The sequence below is a fragment of the Rhamphochromis longiceps genome, linkage group LG14 (genome assembly GCF_057381845.1).
Source record: "Rhamphochromis longiceps isolate RC_006_pf linkage group LG14, R_longiceps_female_GT1.1, whole genome shotgun sequence".
NCBI classification, from domain to species: Eukaryota; Metazoa; Chordata; class Actinopteri; order Cichliformes; family Cichlidae; genus Rhamphochromis; species Rhamphochromis longiceps.
This window is the reverse complement of record NC_140570.1, coordinates 15,797,481-15,816,449: the sequence shown is the minus strand read 5'-3', so window position 1 is coordinate 15,816,449 and position 18,969 is coordinate 15,797,481. Positions and strand designations below refer to the sequence as shown.

The following is an 18,969-nucleotide window of genomic DNA, read 5'->3' as shown; positions in this document are numbered from 1 at the left end:
ATTGAATGAACACATTTTTATTTATACAGCAAAACCCAGAGCCTACAGCCTCAGAGGTGTAGACAGACTATTTTTCTATGAAATGTATTCAAATGAAATGTATTTTATTGATTGGTATGCGTTGAATTTAAGCTTGATTTAGACTTCTAAGGAAAATCTACCTCCTAATTTACAACATAAAGAAGCAAGCAGGAAACTCTTTTGAACCCTACACCACAACCTTCCACGCCATTCAGGTCGTCGCGGTCCGGGTCGACCCGACACAGATGCATTTCTCGGGAGGTGCACAGTCATCATTTGTTTATGCAGATATGAGTTCCAGTGCAAAGGTACAGAATGAGGACTCGCATAACCAAAATGTACATAAATAGATACAAATTTATATTAAAAAAAATTGGCCATGGTTGCTAAAATTATTATTGTTTTGGCTTACAATAAAACTACTATGTCAATGGGTGAATTGTGTTAGTGTGGAACAACTGCCATAGAAAAATGTTATCCCTCAAAAAGTTGTGGTGGAAAATGTAAATCCAGTTCTAAGAATGTGTGTGTGGCCCACACTCATACAACCTGATGCATGGGGTGTTTGGAGGGGGGGGGGCAGTCTTTAATCCGTGCTGGCTGTGGCCACTTTTGGTGATCTACTGCAATCTACTCCTGTCTGGCTGGACCAGTGACCGCTCAACCAACGAGTGACTACGGTGAATTTCATTTATACAATTAAAGCAAACAAATATCTATTCAGCAAATCTGAACATCTCAAGTCTCCAGCAGTTAAAAGGAGTCATTTTATATTCTCAGTTTTATTTACATTTTTACTTTTTATACTTTAAATGGTGAGAATACGGCTTTTTTTGTCCTCAAAAATCCTTCTGCCGTATCCGTAAAAGACTGCACCTTCCATATTGATTACTTGATTAAAGTCTGGTTAGTTAAGTAGCTGTTCTATAACTGGGCCAATCAGTTATGTAACTGATGCCTTGGATTGAATGAATAAGTACGATGAAGGCTCCCCGAAGACATCTGTGGAAATAGGTCCACACTGCCGCGGAGAACTGAGTTAAGACTTGAAAGATAGACCCCCGAGGAGCCTACTGTAGAGGTATTGTATTATATGTGAATCTGTGTGTGTGTGTGTGTGTGTGTGTGTGTGTGTGTGTGTGTGTGTGTGTGTGTGTGTGTGTGTGTGTGTGTGTGTGTGTGTGTGTGTGTGTGTGTGGGACAAAGGGGAAAGTTCTCCATAATTTATGTCCTGCAGTTACGCAGCTGTGGAGCAACGATTGGGAATTACAGTATGATATGAGCAGGAGAAAGCTGCTACAGTGAAACCCTGATGAAAGAAAAGATAAAGAAAAACAGAGAGTGAGCGAGCGAGGAAAACACGGGAGTGAATATCTTACCATCCCTACAGAGAGCGGTCACTATGGGTGTGATAAGACAAAGGAGACCACAGGAACACTTAATGTGACACTGATGGATGTCACACCAACTAAAGCAAGGAGAGCAGATAAAGATAAAATCATTTCTGCTTTATGTGCCCTTCACAATTTACCCACGTTGGCACCAATCTACTTTAAAGGCGGTGTTATACTTTACACATCTATGAGGATGCCATTGTCTGAATCCACACCCACATTAACTACATTTTGTCACCAGAGTATGAATGTGACACTCTCCGTGGCTGTCCACGTGCCCTTCGATGTCTGTGAACCACGCAGACATCACACTACAACTACTCATCTATGTGCCACGTATGAGTGAGTGAAATCCCAGCGGCTGCAGGATGATCTGTGAGCTCAACGGTTTCAGAGTCATTGTAGATTGTGTCCTGGGGCCGTGGCAATGAGGAGGGAATATATATCTAATCAGCACTTGATCATAATGTCAGCTGAAATAACCATCATACCATGCCACTGAGTATTTCAGAAACTGCTGATCTGATGGGAATTTCCCACACAACCATCTTTAGGGTTAAGACAGTCTCAAAAAGAGGAAACACCCAGAGAGCAGGAGTTCTCTGGATGAAAATGCCTGATAGGAAGGCGACAGTAATTCCATTAACCACTTGTTACAACAAAGGTGTGCAGAAGAGCATCTCTGAACACACAGCAGAAGACCACACCCGAGTGCCACTGCTGTCAACTAAGAACAGGAAACTGAGACTACAGACTGAAAAAGTGCTGCCTGGTCTAATGAGTCTTGGTTTCTGTCATCATCATGTCAATATGAACCAAAAGCTAAGACGAATGTTTCCAGCACCTTCTTTAGGCCAATTAAGATAGCTCTGAAGGTGAAAGTGGCACAACCAACTACAAACAACCTGTACCTAACAATCCTGTGTGTCACTGATGTCAATAATGCACTGGAAAAAAAAATATTTACACCCAAAATGATTACATGTAAATTCCCATTTAATTTTGTTACATAAGTGCAATGTAAATATTCAATATGATGGAATCTGGTCAAATGAAATGTACTTTTTTGGCGTACATTCAGTTTATGCCAAGCATATTTTCCTTACTGATTAATTATTTGAACAAAAAAAACTTTGATTTTTATACATTTCATTTGCATTTTACTTCAAAAAAATATTGTGTCATGTCTAAAAAGTACAAGACATTTTTTTTGAGTATAATCATTTCAGATATTGTTGTTTGTGTATCTTGTTTATGTTCGTGACCTCACAAACTCGTTTCTCTAGCCTCATAGTGAGCAGTTGAGATAACACAGTTCAAACAATAAACCTCAACTGATAGTAACAAATACCTTTTATTGATTCTAACATTTCGACGAAATGGGCCACTACACTACTTATTGATTGTGCTGACAATTATAAAAAATAATGGCTCCTCTGATAATTAAATAAATGGATATTAGTAATACTCATCATGCTGTTGCTACATTATGCCAAAAACACATAATCTGTGATTAAAAGTTAGTTTTCTGCTTTTGAGTAATCACTTAAACTCTCATTTTCAGCCTAGAAACTTATTTTAGGACTCACTGTGCTACATTCTGAAAGTGAAAATAATTTAACTTCTAGACAGGTTGAAAAAATGAACACATCAAAGAGAACAAAGAGCCTCTATAGACTAATCTGAGTTGAGCTCATTCCTCCTTCCATTTTGTGTGTTTGTAGTCGTGTGTGTGTGTGTGTGTGTGAGCCCGAAATGTTTTCTGCAGGCATAACTGTGTCAAATAGCACTGAATCCACCCTAAAGAGTGCACGTTTGGGTTGGGGGCTTCTCTTTTTTCTCTGATTTGGCTCTGCTGTGCTGCGAGACTCTTAACTGCTGAGAGGATTTCCACAGCAGAGGGGGAGCAGTGCTGGTTGAAAATGTGCATTACCGCCACACTCAGCCAACTAACACTCATGCACACTTTCAAGACCATTCATTATTCATTACTCCCCGCTGCCTTCCACAGCCCGAACTCGGTCTCGTGCTCCGAGCTGAGCGGAAGCGTGCTCCGGATTCAGCGTACGGGCCTGACTCAGGAGTACCGACTGAACGCTTTCACAGCATCATCAGGATGTGATTCTTATTAGAAAGCGATTGTTTAATGTGTTTCTAAACTTGGAAGTGTTCTCATAACCTGCATCCTGCATGTTATCCAGGCTTCCTGTTTCCTGAGTGAGCAGAATGAATCGCAGAAATGAGCAATGAAAGTTGGCTTTTACTGTCATATATAATCACCTACAGTATGATTTACAAATGAGGAGCAAGGAAATGTTTTTAAATCAGCTTTTCCAAACAACCTAGTCTTATTTTATTTACTTACATTATTTTACTTTGCACATAGAAACAAAATCAGCAATCCCGGTTTATTCTTGTTTGGCAAATTTCTCCAGCTCCTCCAGATTTGATGGTCTTCTGGCATGGATCTTGGTCTTCAGGTCAGGGCTTTGTGCAGGCCAGTGAGCTATGTTAACTTTGGTCAGCAGGAGCGACGTATGTTTTGGCTCGTTGTTGTGCTGAAGACAAAGGGATGACTCAGATCCAGTTTTGCTACTGACTGCTGGAGTTTGTCACACGTCCTTCTTTCTTCATGATTCCTTCCACCTTAATGAGATTCCCAGTTTCAGATACACTGGAGCATCTTCACAGCATTTTGCTCCCATCACCGTGCTTCACCGCGGGGATGGTGATCTCTGGATTGTACGGCTCTCCCTTCTTTCTCCAAACAGCTGTGGTTTCATCTCATCTGACCAAAGGATGTGTCTCCAGTAAGCATAATCTTTCTCCAGGTCGTCTTTGACATAAGTAAGAAGTGGAATTTTTCTTGGCCTGTACCCCCTCCTTTGCAGGGTTCTAGTGATTTTCTTCTTTGAGACTACAATTCCTGAAAAAGTCATTCACTAATGCCCTGGCAGTGGTTCTGTGGCCTTTAGACACATCTCTCACAAGTTTTCTTTCCAAAGTCTTGGAAATCTTCCTATTTCTGACAGGCTTGTTGTATACGACGTGGCTCTCGTTGAATTTTTTTGATGACACTTTTGGAAACTGTGATGTTGTATAGCCATCTCCTGCTTTGTGAGCATCAACAACTTTTTCTCACAAGTCTAAATTGATGTGTTGTGTTTTTGGCATGATGCTTTCTCAGTGACAGCTCAAACCCTCGCTAAAGTTTTTATACTTTGTGCAAATAGCATGCTAACCCTGAATTCTAATTAGATTATACAGGCATTGTGCATTACACAGTTAATGCACATCATAGTACAGCAGTGGTTTGTGCTGTAGCTCAATGAAAAGGTTGGGTTTTCAGGTGGAGAAATATTTTTTTAATGACATATTTGTTATTTTGCACAAATTGAAATAATTGATTCTTTCTAAAGAACTGTATCATGTTCAGAAATGCTATGTTAAAATTACTCGCTCTAGTAAAAAAAAAAAACAGTTGGGAAAATTTCTAATAAAAAGCTTTTTCATAGCAAGGACTAATAATTTTGTCCCGTAATTTGCACTCTGTAATTAGTTTCCTAAAAATATCCAAGGTAATGCAAAGCTGTTGAGCAATATAACTCCAAATAATCTAAGGTCTGCCATCATGAACTTAAAATAAAAGAGTGTACCTTAAATTCTTTTTTTTTTTTTTTCCTTTTTTTTTTTTTTTGGCCTGTCCCATTTGGCTCTTTTGCCATCAGAATTGTTGTCTAAAGGCAAAGAAAGATGCCCAACGGATTTAAGTGTACCTTAAATTCTAAATAATAAGCAATATAAGTGCCATGAATAAATGCTAAATCACACAAATACAAATATGTATTTCTTTGTTATTATATACACGTTATTTTATTTTAGAAATCTTATGCACAAAAATACTAAGAGGTTATTTCAAGTTCATACAGTGAACGATAATCTCCTTCCTTCCTGGGACATCAACATCTGTCTGAAGTCTGTGACCTTGAAGAGTCCCCCCCACCACACACACACACACACACACACACACACACACACACACACACACACACACACACACACACACACACACACCGTCTGTATTCTCACACAAATACAAGTGAAGCAACAGTATAGATCTGGATTTGAGCGCGGGATTAGGGGAAGAAATGCACAGACTAAATGTGAGTAATGCCACTGAACTTGCCTTTCAAGCTCCGGGAGCACATTCCTTTGCATGTTACCCTGAGAAACAGAGAGGCACAGATGACTACTCTGTGACATCAAAAAAATTTCAAAATGTTCAAAAGATGAGGTGCCACGCGTCCTTCCAGGATACACTACCTCCCCCCAAAATGACCACGCATTTAGCCCGGAATTACTGTGAGTGTTTACGCGCGACAGCCCAGGAAAACACCTCTCATATCCACTTGCGCGCTCCCCCGGGTTTAGTAGTAGGCTATCTTTATCTGTGGCGTCATGGATTCTGGGGTATCCTCAGTAAAGACAGGAAAAAAGTCGGCTTAGTGGGCGACCAGAAAGTGTGTGGTGCATCCACTGCTTTCAACTCGTGCAGTCAACTTTCCCGACATCAAGGAATGTGGGTGACATATTCCCGTCTCTTATGACAGAGAGCATGCAACAAGAAACCCCCCTCCCAGCAGCCCGCTTCGTTTCCAAACACCCACGGACTCGGACAGCTTACCTGCTCCACGCAGCACGTCGACAGCACGCGGACGCTGAATGTGGATCCTCGCTCAGTATCTTCAAACCGCGCTCCAAAGCCTCACATAGCAACACAAATAAAAAAAAGCCCTGCGCAGATCCAGGTCCTCTCTCAGAGCAACCCTCACTGTCGTCCTCCTCGGTCACCATGGGAAAGCGCGCCATCTTGCGGCCGATCGGATTGCGCGGAGCAACAGGTGTATGGAGGGAGGGACAGGTGAGGACGCTGCGTTCAGAAGCCCTCGGAAAAATATGGAGATTATTTCAAACTCAGCTTCAGTGGTTAAAGCGATCTTTAAACAGGACTCGCTTTTTGTGACACGATTAGTTAACCCAATGGTTCATTTAAAAAATTTTTTAAAATAAAATAATGCAAAAACGAAACAAAACAAAACAAAGAAATCATATGGTTTTCAAGCGTCAGGCGTGGCCAAGGTTATTATAGTTAACTAAAACTAAACACTAAAACTAAATGTGAACAAATCTTTTCAGTTAACTAAAATAAAGATAAAAACTAGACTTTTGAAAAAAATAAAACTAATAAAATTATTTAGTGAACTTGGAAAACTAACTATAAAAAATATAGAGGACACATCAGTTAGTTTGGCTAAAAAAATAAAAAAATAAAATCTTGTAACACCTGTACTGATTCTGATTCTGATTCTGATTCATACAATAAAAGTAAATATTAAAATTGAGACTGAAAATAACAGAAACTAAACTACAATTCAACACTTTCAAGCAATAAAAACTAATCTGAAATGCCCATATCGGATTAGAAATTAAGTGCCAAATTGTACTTCAACTGAAACATATTACAGCATATTATTGCTGTTATTACAGGTGGGTTATTATTAGTTGTGTGATGATGGTTGTATTGTATATGCTGGTGTTTACATTAGTTTTTGATAATATAAAAATGTAATAAGGAAGAAAAGTACGGAAGCGTAGAGCTGCCACCCAGGCAAAAGAAAAATACAAGTGTATCACGTTTAACGTGAAAAGTTTATTGTTCTAACAAGATACTTTTCCTGTTTGTACAATATTCTATCATGTTTGTACAATATACTTTTCACGTTTGAACAACATAATATCACGTTATTGTTGATATTATGTTGTTCAAACGTGAAAAGTATATTGTACAAACAGGAAAAGTATCTTGTTAGAACAATAAACTTTTCACGTTATAAAAACTTTCACGTTTGCCTGGGTGGCAGCTCTACGCTTCCGTAGGAAAAGGCTTGTAGCAAAGGCGATATAGTTTTTCACTGTATTGACGTCATTCATTCATTGCTCTGGTCAGTAGATGGTGGTATTTTCCCAGGCATCGCGTCCGGCGTGAGACTTCATTTTGCGGTGCCTTCAAAATAAAAGCACATGATTTTATCTACTTCATGGAGCGATACGTGAATGAAGTACATGAGAAATGAATGGGAACTATTAACGTCAAAAATATGTATTTGTATATTATACACGAAAATACATTCTACTGTGGCATTGAAATAAAAACACACATGACTTTTGCTATAGCGTATGCTGTTTTCGTAAATACGTACCTGGGTACAACTTTGAAAAAATGTTTTCTACATAAATATATACAAATTAAGTATCCCAGTTTACAAAAAAAGAGATATTATTTTTAAATTAATAAATAGCCTGGCATTATATTGTAAATTTCTCAAGCAGTATTAAATTGTCCTCAAAGAGGATTTTACTTTGAATTCGCACCGGATGTTGCATCTTATCCTGGCCCGCTTCACACAGGAGACCGCTGATGGTGGACGGAGAAGCTATCCGTAATCTTTTTCAAAGGGCTTGAACGTGTGAGGATGCTGGTGAAGTTTGTACAAACTAGCAAACAGCCTGGAGTCTTTTACGAGTCCGTTTTAGTCAGGTGAGCGGTCACTGAACTTAATTATGTTTTTTGTATGTTTGTTTATTTGTTAGCATCTCTTCCAAATCCATTTAAATTAGCCTGAAGCATGATTGCGTCCACATAAACACCACAAGTGGCTCTCTGGACAGCTGTGAGCGTGGGTAGGCCAGACTGAGCGTGCACCATGAGCAAACTTATCGCTTACTGACGTATTTTTTAAAATGTAGACGTAATTACTGATTTGGGATGGACCTAACACTTTATGTTCTTTCCTCTGTACCTTCCACAGTTTTCTTTGTTCGTTTTGCTCACTGTCTGTTTTATTTTTCTGTCTTTCAGACTCGAGAAATGACATAAGAAGTCTGTTTGTACAGGCAGGTAGTGGTGCCACATAAATCTGCTTTCTCCAGGCTTTAGCTTTGTTGACAAAACAAAAACACACCCAGGCTACTTAGAAAGTTGAAGTAGGAGGAAAAGGAGGAGGTGGTAGAGGAAATCAGTCTCTCCTCATGGCCAGCGGGCGTTTTCCAGGCAAGAGTGCAGATGTGGCCATCAACAACTGGACTGCTCCATCTCAGGGCAGACCGCTGTGTGTCAACGGGACACCATGGATCCTTTACCTGCTTGAGGAATGTGTGGACAACATCTGGGAGTACTGCAGTGTTGTGATAGGACTCATATCCATGTTCTGTTTTTTGTTGTCCACGATACCGTGAGTAATTACTTTGATTATTGTCGGCTTATCGTGCAACCAGCTCAGCCAGTCAGAAATGTTAATGTCTTATATTTGTCTTTAATCTGACTTGCTGGGTCTTTCCAGGCAGGTCTATGAGGCCTATCGGAATGGAAAAGTGGAGGAGGCCATGTCTTTTGGGTTTCTCGTCTTCCTCCTCAGTGGAGACCTGACCAGCTTCGCTGGATGCTATCTCACTGGCCAGCTGCCCATTCAGGTGAACACAGACAACTCAGCCTGGCTGGTTGAGGTCTGCTGGCTGTGCAGTGTGAATCTCTATCAAGCTTTTGAAGGGATAGTCATTATCCTGATACTGATTTTCTTTTTTTCATTTTACTTGACATTTCTCTCTCTTGATTTGTCCCACTCTCAGGTTGTCACAGTGGTGTTTTACATCTTCACTGACTTGATTCTCGTCTCCCAGTTTCTCTACTATAAGATCAAAAACAGCTCCAGCAGAAGTGAGTCCTGACACCGTCTCTGCTCTTAGGTTAAACCTCTGGCAAAGCATGATGCCTGGTTTAAATACAGCACTGTGCAAAAGTCTTATAACATAAAGAAGTGATGGGTAACGCAAGACTTTTGTGCACTTGTTATGTAGCATTTTCCATCACAACCATCTCAGGGGTTTATAGAGAATGGTCCAAAAAACAGAAAGTATCCAGTGAGCAGCAGATGAATGGATAAAAGAGATTGTTTCGAGTACATAAGAAGACAAATAAAATAACCACATTACAAACAACACATGCAGAAGAGCATCTCTGAATGCACAGCACATTTCACCTTGACGCACATGTGCTGCAGCAGCAGAAGACCACACCGAGTACAGAGCTAAGAACAGGAAACCGAGGATACAGTTTACATAGGCTCAATAAAACTGGACAATCGCATCGTGGTCATGCAGCAGACAAATCTTCAGCAACTGTGTGATCCTATAGTGTCTAACAATGTGTAAGAATTCAGGCAGTGCTAATGGAAAAATGGGGTGAATGTCTAATTACCTCCACCAAGGAGGTTGTGTTTTTGGTAATGTTTCCGTGTGTCTTATTTATAGCTCCAAAAGTTTTGAATGAGTTGTGATAAAACCTTGCAGGGGTGTAGAGTAGGGTTTAATATTATACAATAGTTATTCAAGTTATTTATATCCAGTTATCATCCTACTCCTACATAATGTTTGTGTAGTCAGTGTAAACATCTGTCGTGCTGCCCTTATCTGATTTGCACTGCTCTGCAAACTTCATTGGGTAGTAATCTTAATTATACTGTTGCCTAAGCAAGACTGAACCTACAGGTACTGTTTTTGTTGTTGCTGGATACGTTTGTTACTGAGTTTGTGTGTGTTTGTCGTTTAGAAAATCCCGCGCTGAAGTGGGTGTGCTTCATGTGGTGTGGCGCTGGGACATTAGCACTCCTGGCTTTACCCAAGCTCATTATAGACAACGGTTCACATTTAAACACTCAGGTAAGACGCAAACACCTTTCCACTTGAGATTACCCACTCTTCCGTAGGTGCAGCATTAACTCTTTTCTCTTTATTTCACTGTTATCTTACCCAGAGTCCAGCCAGCTCCAAGTCAGTGGAAATCACTGGTTATGTATGTGGATATTTGGCATCTGTTTTCTACCTCTGCTCCCGTTTTCCACAAATCCATAAAAATGTAAGTAACTTTTTTTTTTTTGACTCACTTTATTCTCAGAAACATGGTTTGTGTGTTTGGATTGGAGGTTTGTGGAAAGCTCAAATTACTATGTATGAGTTGGTCATAAATGGGGATGGAGAAGATGGTGAAGTATGGATATTTGTGAATACTGCATGTGTGTCAAAATGAAAGCCAGGCGTTGAAGACAATGGCGCTGTTGTGCTGAAGAAACACATTGGCTCGATTGCAGCGATTAATCACCAGAGGGGATTGTCTCAGTAGCGTGCTAGTGCCAGAGAGACTTCTGGGCACAAAACATGGACTCCCATGATGTTGTAAATCATTTAGGTCGCTTTTGCCCCTGTGGAAATGTAAACATGTTAGAGCACGTCCAAAATGTCATTCCAAGTCTACAAAACAATTAAAACTGTTGCTGTTTAGGATTCCCTTCAGAGTTTCTCTCACATACGCTCACTTGTTGCCTGACATTGTGGGGGAATAATCAGCAGGATATTCATACTCTGCTGCTAAACACTTCTTCAGGGACGGACTGAATTTAGCAGCGACAGCAGAGTGTAAAACTCCATTTTATCTTTCAAGGTTGAAATGTGTCTTTGGTTTCTTAATATCGGATGGATACTGCCTTTCCTCATCCTTTCAGTGATAGATGCGATGAACAAAGCTAGCCTGTTTATGTGAAGCACACATGCTTCCTGCTGTTTGTTAGTAGGATGAATTCGCTGTTGGCTGTTATCTCTTTTGGGGATTTGTTGATACCAATAAAGCAATTCAATAAATCTAGTCTTATCCTTTAATCTTGTTGAGGTTCTCTGTGTCTGTTTGTTTGGAGTGCAAGTCCACTGAATTGAGATTAATGTAAGTGAAACAACATGTACTTAACTCTTTTTTTCATTGACAGTGACTCTGGGTTTTTGTGTGTGGGGGGGCTTCATGAAACCAGGAGTTGTTGTCACAGGTGGTGCTATAAAGAGGCCAGGAAAAATCCAACTCCACCAAATTAGCACTAAATTACGCTTGTTGTTTAGTTGTTTAAATTCCTTTTTTCTTCTTTTGTGGTGAGGTATCCCAGCAGACATCGAGGCAAAGTTTAAACCTTCACATAAGACATCGTTACAGGGAAAGTTGCCATTTTTATCCGGCTGTAGCTGTGGGAGACCAATCAGACAAATGTTTCTGGCCATCCCTGCTAACAATAAGAGTCGCTATAAGCCCAGTGTAAGACTGCTGTGGTGCTTCTTGTTTGTCTGTTAATTATCTGTTAACTATTCTAGTTCCAGCGACAGTCTACAGAGGGCACCTCCTACCTGCTGTTCGCCCTGGCCATGATGGGTAATGGGACGTATGGGCTGAGCGTCATAGTTGTCCTTCCGGCATTGAAGGGCTCCAAACAGAACTTCATCGTCAAACATCTGGCCTGGCTCATCGGCAGCCTGGGAGTCCTCATACTCGACTGTTTTGTATCCTTCAAATAATAATAATAAGCCCAACTGTACAAACTTAATGCAAAATCTGACCCGATAAATCATAATAGGGTAATATTGCTTGTAATGTTTTTGCATGTGCAGTAAATTTAAAGCATTCAGCATGCTGATTTTGTCCCAACTTGTGTACAACCCCAATTAGAAAACAGCTGTCTGAAATGTAAATAAAATAAATGCAGTGATTTGCAAATTTGATAGTAGAACATGTCAAATGTTTAAATGGTTTATTATTTACAGGAAAAAATAAGCTGAATTTAGAGTTTAATGTCCATGTTTACCACTGTGTACCGTCCCACTTCAGCACCAGGGGCCCGTTCTTCGTACGTCGCTCACTACATCCAAGATCAAATGACACATCCAAGACCAAACCATCGCGCTAACCGTGAGCTCGCTAATCCGGTTCCCCGAACACACCTGCTGTTGACGATTAGTACAGCTGGACGCAGTAATGTGACATCACTGGGTGTCGTAAAAGGGGCTACGCATCGATAGTGGAAACATTGATCGGCAACCCTCTGATTGGTCGGCGAAAATGTCGACGGAGCGCGCTCGGCTCGGTATTTTTCGGCAGCAGAGCAAGAACTCTTGAGTGAGGGATTTCAGGAGTTTCAGAGTTTAATCAGAACGCAAGGGAACACTGCAAAGGCTGCAAAAGCAAGGAGCGAGGGCTGGCAGGAAGTTGCTGACAAATTAAACTCGTAAGTAAGTTAATAATAACAATAATAATGGAGTGGATTTATATAGCGCTTTTCAAGGCACCCAAAGCGCTTTACATTGCCACTATTCAGTCACTCTCACATTCACACACTGGTGGAGGCAGCTACGGTTGTAGCCACAGCTGCCCTGGGGCAGACTGACAGAAGCCAGGCTGCCATATCGCGCCATCGGCCCCTCTGGCCAACACCAGTAGGCGGTAGGGTAGATTTATCATATCACACCATATTATCCAATATTATATTACATTATATTATATTGTTATATTATATCCCCTTTCACATTAGAGCCACAACAGGACCCACTAGAACATGGGAACAAGTAAAAGTGAAATATAAGAATATTCTACAGAATGGTAATATTTATCTCTTATATTGCTTTTCGTCTCTTGGAAAGAGACCCTGAAATAATCTGTTTGTTTATAACAGCAACCAAGAAAAGGGCAGAGCAAAAAAAAGACAGGTGGTGGTCCTGCACCCCCTCGTCAACAAGTTGGTTAAGTAAATAATATCCTCACGGGAAAATCGATATCTCTCTATGAGCACACTGTCGCGCTGAGCTAACGGATCCTGTCTGTCCCGCAATATACGCTGAATTCTGAGGACTCTCCTTAATCAATCTTGCACCTTCCGCAATGGGGTGGCTCGCATATACGGACAGGACATGGCTGCGACAGGCTTCCCAAATCCACCTTGGCTTTTATAGCCGTGGTCTCTCATCTTGATTACACAAAGTAATTTGCAATTGCTACTCTGAAATATGAATTACATCTGTAATAATCACATACATGTGATAGAATGTTAATAGTACATTTCCCTTTTTTAGGAAATGACCTGTATGTATCTGTGTGAAATCAATAAATGGATCAGGTGCTGCATTGTCTTTAGTTACATTGATGTTATTTATTTATGGTGAAACAGTGGTGGAATATCGCTGTTGCTTTCGTATAAATGAAGCGGACATACCTGCGTGGCCGCGATCTAATCCTGTTTACATAAAGTAAACCTGCTCCCGAGCAGGTTTACGCTTACGACTCTGTTGCTATGACAGCAAGTCCCGGATGAGCTTCGGGGAACCGAACGATCCAAGATCACGCGAAATCGTCAACAATCAAATCCAGCTAACTTACTTAGCGAGGTACGAAGAACGGGCCCCTGGACTCTTCTACTGTGAAACTGCTGTTGTGATGGCAGCAGCATGTGGTTTAGCATTTGCTGAAATCTGCTAGGACTTCCCTGAAAAAGACGTTGGTCCCTCTACTCCATGTTTTCCCAAACAAATTTGAAATCTTCTGACCACAGAACTGTTTTCCACTTTGCTTTAGACCATTTAAATGAGCCTTGGCTCAGAGAAGACGGTGTTCATATAAGTCTTCTTCTTTGCATGACAGAGCTACAATCTTTATTCATGAATATCATGGTGAACTGTGGTCAGACAGTGATTTGTGCAAGTGTTCCTGAGCCCATGCAGTGATTTCCATCACAGAATCATGTTTTTAATGCAGTGCTGCCTGAGGGCCCAAAGATCAAAAGCATCCAGTGTTGATTTTCAGCCTTGTCTCTTGCACACAGAGATTTCTCCAGATTCTCTGAATCTTTTGATGATGATACTTAGACGATAAGATATTCCAAGTCTTCACTATTTTACACTGAGTAACATTATTCTAAAATTCTCTCATAATTTAAAGACAGATTTTAGTAGGTTGGTAGGTTTTCAGTGACTTCAGCCTTAAGGTCAAGGTCAGAGGGAGGAAAATCATGTGAGTGCGATAACTTGAGAACAAGGCGACGTAGGATTTTAACATTCATACCATAGGTGCGTCTGCCAAGAGGCTGAGGGGTAGCACTTAGGGCTGGGTATCGTCACTGATTTCTAGAATCGATTCAATTCCGATTCACAAGGTCCCAAATCGATTCGATCCACGATTCGATTTAATTCGATTCGATTCGATTTAAATCTGGGAAATTTTGACAGTCAGAGATATAATTCAGATCAGGACATTTACATATTTTTGTATCTATAAAAAGGAAGCTGACACTCTCAAGACTTTATCCAAGGTGTGAGCATCACAGCAGATGCCTTTGTGTCAAAGTAGCTGAAGATAAAACACAGAAAAACATGAAGGTGATTTTCCTGGCCTGGGATTTTATAAAAATATTCTGCAGTACATCAAAAACGAAAGAAAACCATTAATTAATCAACATTACCTCTGACGTTACAGCGGTTTTATTAGAGACATGGCTAAGCATTTTGCATTTTGAATAATTTTAAAAAGTTTCAATTTGTTCAGTATTGAACAGCAGAAATGAGGTTTTCTTTTCGGAAGACTGTAAAAGGGGAAAAAACAGCGGCCGACAGCGCTGTAAGCAACAGTAGACTTGTGTAACAAGCAAGCGAATAATGAAGAAAGCGAAACTGTTCGAGAGAGGGGGGGGGGGGGGGGGAGAGAGAGAGCTGCGCATCGCAATGGAAGCAAAACAGTAAAAGAGTGAATTCATGACGATGTTTATGTGAAGCGTTTGGATCTTCTTTTGCTGCTGATTCGGTCAATATTGTTTGGAGAGAGATCAAACTAACAGCCTTAGAATCAGCGCATAAAGGGCGTGAACACAAAGCGCGGACCCGGATCAGCGAGCTGTCGGCTTTCAGCCCCGACTGTGAGAAAGGCGACATCTAACTGATTCTGATCCGCGGGTCGCGCTGTGTGTTTAAGTCTATGTGCAGAATCCCTGTACCTGCTCTCATTTACTGTTTGGTGGTTCTTGAAATTTTGTGAGATGTCACCAGAGATTCTGGCATTTCGGACAAAATAAATTTATATTAAAAAATCGATTCAGGATTTTAATGAATCGATTTTACGTTATCCAAGCCAGAATCGATTTTAATCGATGAATCGATTATAAAAACCCACCCCTAGTAGCACTGGCTGCTGCCAGTCTTTTCATTTCTGAGAAACACCAGTCTCTTAGATGTTCTTTTTATACCCAGTCACGTTGCTATTCAACAGGTTTTCATCCCAATGTGTAACATACCAACGACTGTGACAAATCGTTACTATGTTACGCGTTCGGATGCGTGAGAGCAGGTTGGAATGAACCTACACGTGTGGAGGCATGACAGCGGGCTGACATGAATCTATAAATGTGTTAAGGTTAGGAATAGAAAGCTGCTAAGTCATTGCTTCGAAATGACCTCAAATTTACTTAACATGCTAAATTTTCTCAGTTTCAACATTTGCTATGTTTTCCACGTTGTGTTGTGAATAAAATATGGGTTTATTAGATTTGCAAATCATTGCTTTCTGATTTTATTTCAATTTTACACAGTGTCCCAACCTTTTTGATATTGCAGTTGTAAAATGTCTGAACTTACAGTGTCCGTACAACCCTTGACCGAATCAGGTAACTGCCCAGTTCATCATGTACAGGAAGAACATTTCTGCCAAAAGCAGTGCGCTACGCCATATCCCAGAGGTGGAACCTCTTCTGAGTGAGGAAGAGGAGCTGACAGTGTTGTAGGACAGAGATCAAACACCAGCAGCGATTGGACTATCAGTCTTTGTTTGGAGCTCTCAGGGGTTGCTGAACATGAGTCTCATTTTCTTTGCACACAAGAGGACAATCTCCTGTTTAGTGTGTTAATAAAGAAAGAAAGAGGAGGTAACAGTTTCCTTAACACTGGAGATTAACTACCAGTTTAGAAGCTCTTCCATAGTTTCTCTTTAGTCTGGCTTGCCTGCATGACTTGGGTCATTTTTGCACTTGGACCTCTTGATTTTGTTTATGGATGGAAAAACTATATTTAAAAGCAATCAGTGAGCTTCCATGTTTAAAATAGGGCTCTTAAAACCAATTAGCCATTTCTAAAATGAAACCTTTGCCAGTATCTGCGGAACCTGATGTATTAATATATTTTTTAAGATAGTAGGTATCAGCACCAAAAGCCAACGAAAGCAAAATTTCCAAATACTCCCCTAGTAAGCACAGAAGTGTGGAATTACATTGGTCTTATCTCACTTTGTGGCCCTGTAGCTAACCCTTTACAGCCATACGAGACAACGCTGGGATAAAAAGAACCAACTCTGATGTTTTAATGTGAATCTGATAGTGTTATATAATGTGAAAAGGATTTTTCGTGTTTAATGTTTAAGGACTAGTGGATTTCTTTGCTTTGCGTTCTCTTTGTTGTCCACCAGGAGAAACAGTGTGTACCCTTTACAACTGTTAATAGTCTTAATATAAATGCATTGCATAAACACATCACTGTTTTTAAGCTAATGTGAATCAGATTGTTAAAGTAGATAATAACTTAAGAAACTGTATTTCTTAAAAACAGCAGTTGAACTGTTTGTCCTTCCAAGTCCCTGATTATGACCTCCCTGCAGATGTCCTCTCTTAAGTTTCCGTGTGCTGGCATTGTCTTTTTAAAAATGTTATAACGTTTATTAAAAAAGAAAGAAGACGCGTTCAATGACGTTATCTAAAAATAGGAGCATTATAAAATTAGTCCACGTGTCTAATCTGTCATCGGGTTTGTGGGAGAGAGTATGCTCTTGTCAAGCCAAATTTATTTGCATTATTTCGTAGCGTGTCCTTATTAGCTTCTTTACAGTTGTTCCCAGAACTAATGCTAATTGAATAGATGACAACAGAGGAGAGAAAGGAAAAAAATGGTGTACTAATAGATGAGTGGTTTCATCTTATGATTATATTTTTTTGTAAGTATTGATTTAGACTAATGCTAATAATAATAATAATAGTCTTAATAATATTAGTTAATTCATAGTAAATTAGTTACTAGTGAATTATATTCTTTCTTCTGACAGATGGTTTTCTCATACAACATGTATGTGGCATAGTCACTTTTAACCTGATCATCTGTTTAACTTCAGTTCTGCAGATTTCTCTACCTCAGGCAAGTGTGGGCATCTTTTTGTGTTAAAAAACAAACAAACCATTAGTCATTAGTCCCAGTACTAGCCCGAGAAAATTCATTTGCAAATATGCAATAATAACTTCTTCACTAATAATTCAGTACTTCTAGTGATTTATTGTATTTTCAAAATGTTCCTGTTTCTCTGATTGTTTTTGTATTGAATATATTTTGCTGCTACAGACTGTGGAGCATATATATAAGTTGTTGAGATGGGTTTATTTTATTTCCTTTTTTAATCTTCCATTGTGTTGCCTTTTAATAAATGTGTATTATGCCAAGTTTAAATAACTCCATTGTATCTTTCTAAAATATACTATGTACTGTTTTGATTGAAAGAAATCAAGAATTTGGTCTCAAATTTCACATCAAAGTTTGAAGGTTCTGTCTTTGAGTCACAGAAATGTACAAGTTTACAATGTCTTCTCAATCATGTCCGTAGTTTGCTGAACGAAACTGTGCACCTCCACAGTGGATTTTAAATCCAAAACTCGAGATGCGATTGAAATGCAGGCTTTCAGCTCTACTTCAAGGGGTTTTATCAAAATGTTGCATTAACTGTTTATGAATTACAGCCAATTTTATGCACAGTCCTCCATTTTCACTGACTCAAGCAGACTTTGCTAGAAAACATCCAAAATAGCCTGAAGTAGCAGTTCTGGGAGAAAAAGACTAAAAAAATATTTGGACAGAATAACAACATAAATTTATACCAGAATTATGGAAAGAGGCAAGTATGGAGGAAAAATTGGCTCATAGTGGAGGCAGTTTTATGGCATAGCTTTGTATAGCTGCCATTGGAAGCTGGGCACTAGTGTCTAAGGGTGACGTAAAGTAGCAGGCTGAATTGTGAAGTGTACAGGCTATACTCATACAAAATGCCACAGAGTCGATCAGACAGCTACAGTAACCATGAGCGCTCAAACTCCATGCGCGACTTCTGAAAACAATGCTGCAAAAGCACATATAACACAAACAGAAGGACATGCAGCAAAAGGTCATAACAGACCCCTGGAAGCGACAAGCCAACAGTCTAATACCAAACATGTACAGTATTGTATGGCTCAATTAAAACACATTACTCTTCCAGCTTGCCTCAGCTGTTATAGCAGAAACACTTCCGTTGTATTTTATTGAACTTCCGTTGTGTTCTGTATTTCTGCAGTATTCCCATATTAAATGTTGGTGTTTTTGTAAGTCGGGCCTCTCAGGACCACCGCATACAGCGCTCCACGGTGCAAATAATACTGACGCAAAGCATCCAAGAGTTTCTCAATGCAGCGAAATTGGATATTTTTCAATGGCCGAGCCAATCACCTGATCCCAACCCAACAGAGCAGGCTTCTCAATTATTAAATACAAAACTGAAGGCAGAGAGACCCAGAAACGAGCAGCAACTGTGAAGGTCTGGCAGAGCAACTCCAGGAAAGAAACAGCATTTGGTGATGTTCTG

The 18,969-nt window shown here is 40.0% G+C and overlaps 2 protein-coding genes across 3 annotated transcripts in view; one reads left to right on the top strand and one right to left on the bottom strand.

Moving 5' to 3' along the window:
* Positions 1-6,204, bottom strand: part of veph1 (ventricular zone expressed PH domain-containing 1) — an 89,996-nt gene extending 83,792 nt beyond the window's left edge. The window contains exon 1 of the mRNA XM_085380690.1: positions 6,100-6,204. The gene's annotated coding sequence lies outside the window, so the exon portion shown is untranslated. The remainder of the gene's footprint in view (positions 1-6,099) is intronic.
* A 1,668-nt stretch (positions 6,205-7,872) lies between these two features.
* On the top strand, positions 7,873-17,798 carry LOC146653824 (lysosomal amino acid transporter 1 homolog). 2 transcript variants are annotated; one of them, XM_085380386.1, is made up of 8 exons: positions 7,873-8,013; positions 8,335-8,707; positions 8,820-8,945; positions 9,102-9,189; positions 10,081-10,190; positions 10,285-10,386; positions 11,661-11,846; positions 15,986-17,798. In XM_085380386.1, the coding sequence occupies exons 2-8, from the start codon at positions 8,627-8,629 to the stop codon at positions 16,100-16,102; spliced, it is 810 nt and encodes a 269-aa protein (XP_085236512.1). In that variant the 5' UTR covers positions 7,873-8,013; positions 8,335-8,626; the 3' UTR covers positions 16,103-17,798. The 2 variants fall into 2 exon arrangements, with proteins under 2 accessions (XP_085236512.1, XP_085236511.1); XM_085380385.1 differs by having other exon boundaries at positions 8,816-8,945.
* Positions 17,799-18,969: the final 1,171 nt, after the last annotated feature.